This window comes from Eimeria maxima, genomic scaffold (assembly GCF_000499605.1).
Source record: "Eimeria maxima Weybridge genomic scaffold, Emw_scaff132, whole genome shotgun sequence".
Taxonomy (NCBI): Eukaryota; Apicomplexa; class Conoidasida; order Eucoccidiorida; family Eimeriidae; genus Eimeria; species Eimeria maxima.
The window spans coordinates 32635-42404 of NW_013563470.1; the positions used below are offsets into that span (position 1 = coordinate 32635).

The window sequence follows — 9770 nt, forward strand, 5'->3', positions numbered from 1 at the left end:
AACTGTATTCTGACCATGGTGTGACGAAGAGGCATTTACGCACCGGTATCCTCATTTTTATCCAGGGACTCCTCTTCCAGTCATTGGAATGCTGGTGTCAATACAGCTGGCCCTTAGGTGAATCAGGTTTGGCATTGAAAAAGGTCTTTGTATGTTTCACCGAGTCGCTTAAATACACGTTGTATGGGCAATTTTCTTATATTTGTTGGCTTCTCTTACAAAGGGGAGACAACCTTGCACTTCAGGCAACCAGAATATTTGTCCAGACGTTTGTAGAGTTTGGCCCCAGCAGTGCCTTGTCGTCGAGGGAGCCATCTGCGACAGTGTATTGTGTAGTGGTTCTGGTGCGTGATCATAACGTGGTGCCTACCTGCTCATCTCTTCCAGTCTCGGGGCAGCGGGGCGTTGCGTGTAAGACACTGCTCCATATCAGTCTGCAATGTTGGCTGAGTGCCACATTTTGCTTATTTTATGGGATATCCTTGCCAAGATGCGTGGGCTTCTCACGAAGCTCACCGAGGTCGTCGAGTAGATGTAGAGTAGATCTCCAGGTAATCGCATGCTTGAAGGAATCAGCGCTTCAACGCCAAAACCTGACTCTTGTTGGGTTTTGCGCACCCGTGCAGTATATCGTCAGGAAGGTCCGGGTGCTACACGAGAACAAGATTTTGTGGTGTTGCAGGGCTTTTGGCTATCAGTCTGGCCTTGCATTAATGCCACAGAACCGCCAGATTGCAATGCGGTCCTGTCCTGATCTAGCTAACACCCGGCCTCAAGCAAGCTTTCGACGCGCCATGCCCGCTTGTCGTCGAAGTTTTCCGTAACCAGCGTCAACTGGTTCAATACCACAGGCCAGAAGCTGCGTCATAGCCGGCTTGAAACTGTTTAGCGAACATGCGAGATGGAACTCGCATGCGAGCTAGCATGTATCGATAACGCCTACTGCTAGAATCAGGTGTTTCAAAGGCTTTGGGCCGTACTTTATAAGCACACGCCATGCTGCTTGTTAATTGATGCTTCACACACACACACACACACACACACACACACACACACACACACACACACACACACACACACTCGCGCCGCACGACAAAAAGGGAGTTCACATAGCATGACACGGACAAAGCAGAATTATGCAGTAGTGCTATTTCTGCTTGGAGACAAGCCTTTTGCAGGCAAGTGCTAAGATGTGTATCTAGATGGAGTGATCTTCAGAAGCGCAGTGTAGTGACGCCAGTCTTATGTCGTGTACTTCCCGACAAGAGCATGAGGTACGTGCCACAGCGACTAGAGTAATGTTTAGGCCCTGACCATATCGGTGTATTCTGAGGCAAGCACGAAATACAGCAAATGCCATGACGGAATCGCCCTGCGAGCCGCTAGTGCCGGGCTTTTACGCAGCAGCCGCTGCTCGCAGGGTAGCAACGTAGGGAAGGTTTTCTTTCGTGTTTGTTGGAGTACACCACTGCCTTCAGGGGGCAATCGCGACTTTAGTCCGAGTGGCATTCCGCCGTTCACTTTTGTGGGATGAGCGTGGCACGGCGCTGGCCCCAGCGTCCTTTGCTCTTCAATAAGGTGGAAGATTCTTGACGAGTACTCCGCCTCTCTGAGAGTCACAGCATTCACCTGCAACCTTTACGCCCAATCATATATATCACCGTTGTTAAACTCTGTTGTGTTAGCGCCCTGCTGTGTGAGCTTTTCGTTTGTTGTGTAGTAAATGCATGCGGCAGCGGTTTCCTGTGTTCGACGCACCAACTTTCACAAGCAGAAGTGTCGAGTGTGAATGTCAGACTTCTGCGCAGACGTATTTCTCTTAACACTTCGTTCTATGGCAAGCACCAATTATGAAGCGTTTAGTGCTCTATGCAGTCTGCCACTTACACGTTCGAAACCGCTCGCGTTAGCTGCGTACCTCGGTGACACGCTCTGGATTACATGCACTTGCCCTCTCGTGCGTCCATTAAGTAGTTTCAGGGCCGCTGTGGTGTAACGTTTAACATCTGACTGTGGAAAAGGCGGTGTGACCTAGAGAAAGCTTCGAAAATAAAGCTCGTTGCGGCTCGGGGTTTGCTAGCTCAGTGGGAGACAGCATTTAACTTTGGTGTTACTTTTTCTGAAATCAACTGGAACGCCGGGCTGGGAGTAAACACACCACTCTAACAGTGTATTTCACAAGCTCCGCAGCGACGCCGATGGGCCGCAGGGAGTTTCGAAAGGAGAAAAGTTGCGCCGTGGTAGTGTAACCTACCGCCTCCCACACCCCGAGGTGCATATACTCATCAGCCTTGTTCAGCTCCACTAAAACTCACATACAGGAGCAAGGCGGGCATCATATCGAAGGAGAAGAAAACGGTGTCATTAAGCCAAAACTGCATATATCAGTGCCGTAGAGCTACACGCTGTAGCCTGGTGCCCGAGCGGGAGAATAGGGATTACCAAGTAAAGAGCACACATCACACACTATACAGAGCAACCGTTCACACATGGGCTGGCGCGAAGGAAAGGCACTGCTGGTGCTAACCCGGTAACGGCGCAAAGAAAAAACATCAAGTCACAAGCATCTTCTTCTGCCTGAAATGCATGGTAACAGAAGCCAATGGAAATGAGAAAACCGTTAATGCACGAGGGGGTTTGAGACTCATTGTTGAAACTGACACACAAATTTTGCATTTAAAACCGACACCACTCCAAGACTGAGCATTTAAGCACTACAGGAGTATCCCCATGAGGAGAAGTGGAGAACTGGCAATTGGGGAGGCGGAGAGTCAGCGCCTATTGAGCATTCAGATGCCCGTCCTCGTCTCTCAATGCACCATGAAGAGATAAGCGTGGCTTTCTGACTGCCCCATCGAGCTGTTCCAAACGCTCGCGTTCAAGCAGAGTCCATATTTGCAAGCTGGACTGCATCATTGCCTCTACGCAGCCAGGTATCACATCAAGGTTCTGAGCTGCCCTGGCCTTTGCCTTCTCTTCGTCAAATCTGTCCATCAACCTTTCTACCTCAACCCATCCACTTGATGTTGGCCGGAATCGAGACGCGGATATAGTTCGCAACGTGCCACCAAGTCCCTCAATTTCCTTCGACAAGCTATTAAAATATCGAAACCGTAGAAGGAAAAGAGCTGCATCTGCGTTAGTCGTCGCCGCCTTGACCCTAAGGTTTGTTTTCGTATCCAATGCCGAGGATCCAAGTTCTTCCTTATCCAGTTTGTACTTTCTTGCCTGCTTAGCTAGCTCTAGCATTTCTTGAGTCCTAGCAAGATGATCCTTCGCCGCAACTTCAATTTGGCTCAGAGGTTCGGCGAAATACTTTTTCACAGTGTTTGTGGTACCATTGCCAACGGCGCTGCCCTTTAGTTTAGATGCCACCTTTTCCAGTGACGCTTTGCCGTCAGCAGGATAGGCTTCAACTTTTTGCGTATTGCCGCTAACCTCTGCAAAAAAGCTTTGAGCAAACCTCCAAGACTCTTCGCTGTTCTCAACGGCTGTTTCAGCAATTTTCTCCATGCGTTGAGACACAAAGGCTGCCTCTGCCTTGCTCAGTGGTTGGCGCCGCAGGACGCCTTGCAACTGCATCTTTTGCGTTTGCAGTAAAACTTTGATTTCCTGATTGGATGACTTCGCTCTTTCATACGCCGCTGTAACTCCCGGAATGTCGTGTGCAGTATTCAAGGCATCCAAATCTTGGTGCTGCCCAATAATTAACTCTTTGATCCTTTGCATCACTTCACCTGTTGTTCCTGCAGCTGACTGTTTCGAATATGAGGGACGGCTTTGTAACAGTAACCCGTGAAGCCCCTGGACTAGACTTGCATCCATTTCGAGCGGTATGCGTTCTGCCTGCAATTTTCCCATCAGCCAAGCCCTATGCATACTTAAAAGATCCTTGTTCAGTTCGATGTCCAGAGAAGCCAGACGTTCCAAGGTTTTCTTCCTGAAATTCATGGCGGCAAGGGCTCCATACAATTGGACAAAATCTTCTGGTACACATGCGTCTACGAATTTTGCAGAGTTTAAGAGCTTAGCAGTGTCCTCACTCTCCTGTTGCAGAGTTATGGAGGTTCTTCCCAGCGACGATAGCGTCTCGATGCACAGTTTGATCGATGCCGCTTCCAAGCTTTCCTTCAGCTGCTCCCTCAACTCAGAGGTGTCTGTAAAAGAGACCGTATCAGAACAGTACGCGTGCACTTCCTCACCGTGCTGTTTTGCCAGTGTAGACAACTGCAGGAGCGCACCGCGAGCTTTCTCCAGGGATGATTTCAAAGCATTCAAAGTTTGTTCCCGAATTGATACAATATTTGGATCTCGGTAGCTTTTTGCAGAATCGTACATAATCTCCGCTTGTTCAGCAGTCTCTATATCCGCCTTCAGTTTATCTACAGTCCTTTGTGCCTCCCCAGGCGGCAACTCATCAACTAACTTGACCGCAACTTCCAATAGATTAGTGACAGTGCTCCGCTTAGCCCTCAATTCTTGCACCTCATCGTCGTCTTCAAGTAGCACGATAGGACCCTGCTGCTGCAATTCATCAGGCTGCACACTGACAGGTTCCGTAGGAACTGCGTGCCCCGCAAATACTACTTCTGGTACATCAAGTGGTAGAACTACTTCCGAAGGTTCTGGAAAAGGCGGTAGGCTTGGCTGTGTATTCGGCTGTGCATGCTGCAGTGGATCCGGCTGTTGAACACTTTTTTCTTCCTCCCTCCGTTCCCCTTCTGCTTCTTCCCCGGCATTTGTCGGTAGCTGGGGAGTAGCAGGCATCTCAGGTACCTCGGGAGTAAACCTTTCCTTAGGGCCCTCCTTCCGAGTTTCCCGCCCAACGGTTATCGTCGTCTTTGCTAACTCGCCTTCTGATTCTTCTGCTTGTCGTCGACCAGCATCAGGCCCCTTTGGTGGTTCCTTTGGTAGAGATTTATCTTGCGGTCTATGCCTTGCTCGTGGCACGCTAATTTCCTTCGGGGGTTCCTCAACTGGTAAAACTACATGGTTGCGCGCCTTTTCGTCTGAAGGCAAAAGGCCTTCTTCCAATTCCGCGTCAAACAAAGGTTCTTTTGTCGGTAGTCTGAATTCTCTCTGTGCCCTCCTCTTTGTCTCCCTTTCCCTACGAATTGAAATTGCCCTTAGTACTGCTAGGAACAGCACAGACAAAGCAATTAAGTGGAATCGCTTCTTCCAGACGAGCCCTGTGTCAAACTCGTTATCTATTGCTCCCATCTGGGAGACCGCTCTTGCATGCAATCTTGTCAGTGTGTCTGGTGGGGACCCGTTGGACACTTGTAATTCTGCACTCCCTTCTTGGACTTCTCCTGGTGTATTTGATAAGCACGCACTCTGCTTCCCCGCACTCCAGACCGCCACAAACAACCAGAAACAACTTCGAACGAGAAGAATGCCGAAATACAGCTTCTTGCTTGCCATTCTCAATCTGATGTTGACTACCCGAAGCTACATTAAAAAATTGCAAACCCACGTGAGGGTAGATGCGAACCTACCACCACAAGGCTGGTAGCTTAATGCAAGGTGGCATAGCCCGGGACCCCAAATGTAGGTTGGAGCTCAGCGGAGAAGGCCTCTTGGCATCTTTCCTGAAAATAGAGGCTTCGGGGTTGGCAAGCTGCTTGAGGTTGCTCCTGCAGCTAATAAACAGGACTGTAGACACGGAGACAAGTGAGAAAGATTACGGTGGTACTTCTGGCTGGGTATTTGCGAGATTCATGAAAATATTAAGATGTATTTGCAAACCAAGTGCTCGGTAAGTGGTTCCCACCTTCGGGGCAGACGCGACGTTTGGTGGCGCCGAGCTGTGGCATCTACGACCGGCAATAATAACCGGAAAAATGCCACAATGGATCCACTGGCATTTGGGCTGTACACGCTTTGCAGATGTGTACTCCGGAATACACGAGACGCTCCAGATGCTGTAACTATAGGACGAAACGGCAATCCGCAGCTGCTGTGCGGATAACCGATGGACGAGGGCAGTCTACTTCACGTAGACTGTCACCTCCCCTAAGCCGGCAGCTTCAAAAATAAACAGAAAATACTGTAGCTGATTTTTACCATATTTAATAGCTTCTCTTGAGTAGAGTTTTGCAGGCGGCGAATGGTTGCGTTCCCCCAGCTAGCCCCAACACGAACAGCGCAGTTCACTTTATCTTTGGATTTAGCAGATCCAGCAATTGTTCTTTGAAGCCCTAGTTTTATTGCCCAACTTCTGAGTTAATTAAATAAACGGACCGAGGGACTTTCAAGTAACTTCCTGAATGTATTTGCCGTCACACTGAACAGTTCTCTCTCATTATCACCTCTATAACCGAGTGGCAGCCATCGACACTGTAAGTGTCGATCCCTAGATTCCACCAGGTTGCCATGCCTGCCTATGTGGAAAAACACATGTATCCGGTGTTTTCAGCATTTGCTTCCCACTAAATAAAGTTAATTGCCCATGAAGAATAGGCCCCGCAAAAGGAAGACCCCAAGAAACCTTTACTTTTCTGCCTTTGACCAAGGCCGAGGGACCTAGCTGGACAACGGCAATCATAATGGGAGAAGTCTCCCGTTTGTTGCACATTGACATTCGAAATCCACTCCCTAGGCTATGCTGATAAATAGTCTCCAATATAGCCTTTGCCTAACATTCATGCGCTGAATGGCCAATCAAACTTCACCATGGACACCTGTGTAGCGCTCGTTCCATCCTCACCCATTTGTAGTGCCTGCATTACAGCCAACAATTCTGCGTGTTTGGATGAGGACCTAAAAATTTGGACCTATAAATTTGCTTAAACTGATCAGAACTCCAGGCAAATGTACATTTCTACTTTGTGGCTTCGGACACTAATTTACTGCCACCTGTAATACAGCATAGATGGCTCCAAGATTGCCCGCAACAGTTTTACAAGGGCCAATAAATCCATAAGGTGAGTGTTCGATAAATTTTGTGTTGAGAATTAAACTTATTAAAATTAATTCACAGAGGACACTACATTCCTTCGTTGTGGTGCACCGAACCCTACATCCTGGGAGGGTTCGTTGCGGGGTTTGGATCTTGTACTAGGACTACCGTTAGCTTCAACTATTGTGGAGTCACAATACTTTGGACGAGAGTTACTTAACAGCAGCATATCATTAGAAGTATCAAGCAGCACGTGGTAGGGTGGCAACGCGATGTGTGGAAGGCGAAGGTAGACCAAGGAAAATCGGTGGCCTACAGGACAGTAGCCAGCAACACTTCCCTGAGGTGTTTCACTCGTCTGAAGCCAGAAGAGGTCTTATTCGCCTTGAGAGCACGCTCTGCTCAACTTCTTACACGGGAATACCTGAAGAAGATCAGAGCTTTAATAGTATCTATGTTGTCGCCATTGCATAGCTGACCCTGAAACGCTTGCGCACGTGCTGTCACTCTCCACACAGCCTTGACAGCAAGGCCAAACTCAGACATGACAAGGCTCTAAAGAGGGCCACAACAGCAGTCAAGCAAACTCCGGCGAATAAGGGTAAAAATCCACAACTCGACAGCTGTCCGACAGACATGGCGACATTACTGTCGCCTGACATCGTTTAGAGAAACGATAAGCGCAAGTAAAACGCAACAGCTGATGTAGCTATTACACACAGGGCACTTGCAGCTGCTCATGTCGACAAAGAAGAGAATTATTAGGGCATGAAAAAACAATGTGAATGCCGTGGATAGCCGGTGTCACTGCAGGCATTAGTATGTGGGACCTTCAGATGTACTGCACAACAGAAGCGACAAGTGCTTACAGAGGAGATTGGTATCAAGTGTTGCAGATCGTTGGCTATCCAAAGCAAACTTATCACTGACTGGGAAAGACACACCTGTCGAATATAGGGTTTTCACATAGCAGCCAACGGCACGACGAGAAAAGACGAAGGTCATTCTCGTGCACACAGATATTAAACTGCATAATACACTAATAGGCTAGTAATACACAGGGAGTAGCACATTCGGAAACAACAAAGAAATTTCCGGACGCGTGAAAAATACTGGCTTTATCTTAGGGCGTACCGGGTTGGTGCCCCCTCGCATTGCCTTTTAAACTCATTTTTCGAGGAACCAGCTCACGACTCCAAAACCCAGTTTTCAAATTTTCAATGCACTCTAGGTCCATTTTCAGTCTCCAGGATTAGTAAGCGTGGAAAAGGTAGCTACAACGGTATCCTGTTCAGTATACAGTTTAGTGCCGTACACTTCGACGGTTTGCTCCTGAAAAGGAAATTTTGGCCTTCCAACAGTTTGTTGTGGCAGGCCAGTCTGAGATCTGGAAAAGCCCTCAACAGAAAAGATACGTTAAATGAAGCTCAAGCGCCTGGACCTGCGGAAGTAGAATGGGATCCCAGGAGTCGTAATGCAACCTGCTGCATCCGACAGTGCCAGACAGCCCAGCAAGCAAGCACAAACGAGACTTAATGGCCGTATGTACAGACATTCTGACAGTTGCAGAGAACGTTTGCTTGCGTGCAGTTTGTCTACTAGGTCAGGGTCATTGCCCACATCAGACAGGCTTGCCAACATCGGACAGACTATGCTGCACCTCCCATCTCTCCCCACATAGCAAACGCCTTCGTTTGGCTGTATCGGCCGGTAGTGCCTTGGAATCTTCTCCAGTTTCTGCGAATCCCAGGTGCCCTTCAGCCCTTTCTGCTGCTCCGCTGCATTAGGTCCCGTGCAGCATTGCCTCGAGCACCTAGATAATGACCTGCTTGTCGAGAATGCTGAAGGCCTGCTGGGCTAAAGTGAAGCCTCCTGTCTCACTCGCGGCTGCTCCGCCGTGCGGTTTCCGTGTTGCTTTACCGTTTATTACTGCATCGTTTGGTGCTTGTGCATGGAAGGTGATGGATACGTGTTGTCTAAGAGCCCCTGTAACTGGCTTTCGTTTATTTGCTGCAGCCTGCGTTTTTTTGGGTGTACCTCTGCTTGTGTCCGTTCTGTGTGCGTTTGCTTTGCAAGCGAGATAATAAATGAGGCACCCCAACACCAAAGAAGAATTGCACAATCGCATACACAACGCCAAGGGCTGAAAGAAAGAGCTACACGCCTCATTTAAGGGCCTTGGCAAAAGTTTGCCATAAAAACAGTTCCATCCATTCCTTGGTGCAACTAACGGTGCCAGACAGCCCCACATGCAGGCATAATCAATCCGTCTTCGCTTCATGCACTATCCCTGTGTGCTGCAGGAGGCCTGCTTCACACCCGAAAGATACGAGCTTCACTAAGGGCTGCCATGTAGCCAAGCGCAGCAAAGTCTCTCCGATGCTGGCAAGCGTGTCTAGAGTTACCACATGAACCATCTAAGGTCCTTACCAGGCAGCTTGCAAGCAAATGGAACCCTTCAATTATTGTTTCCAATGTTTTTGCATGCAGCCAAGCAGGTATGATTGTGCTAGTTTGTGGGGTTGTCAACCTCGAGTTGCAGCATGCTGCGTTGCAACTCTTGTGAGGCTGCATCCTGCCTCACAGCCACTGACGCCTCGGCTGCTGGTTTCAGGAGGCATGAATACTGAGGAGGGAGCTCAGCCGCTCTGAGGACCTCCCCTCTCAACCATTTGCCTCCATTCGGGGTTGTTGCCAACTAAAGCCCGAAATGACTCTACGATAGGCTTGAGGACCACCGTTACACCAATTACTTAAGATTACTGCTACGTAACAACAACTGATGCCCTTCCCGAGTGTTCAGGCATCCCTGTCCCATATTGGCATAAGCGCATAGAACTCCGGGGGGAAGGGGGGGGGGGGGGGGGCG

General features: G+C 49.0%; 1 protein-coding gene across 1 annotated transcript; it reads right to left on the bottom strand.

Moving 5' to 3' along the window:
* Positions 1 to 2778: 2778 nt before the first annotated feature.
* EMWEY_00016290 (hypothetical protein, conserved) lies at positions 2779 to 5424 on the bottom strand (the record flags this gene model as incomplete). The annotated part of the gene is made up of 1 exon (XM_013477481.1): positions 2779 to 5424. One exon carries the CDS (start codon positions 5422 to 5424, stop codon positions 2779 to 2781), a length of 2646 nt encoding a protein of 881 aa, XP_013332935.1.
* Positions 5425 to 9770: the final 4346 nt, after the last annotated feature.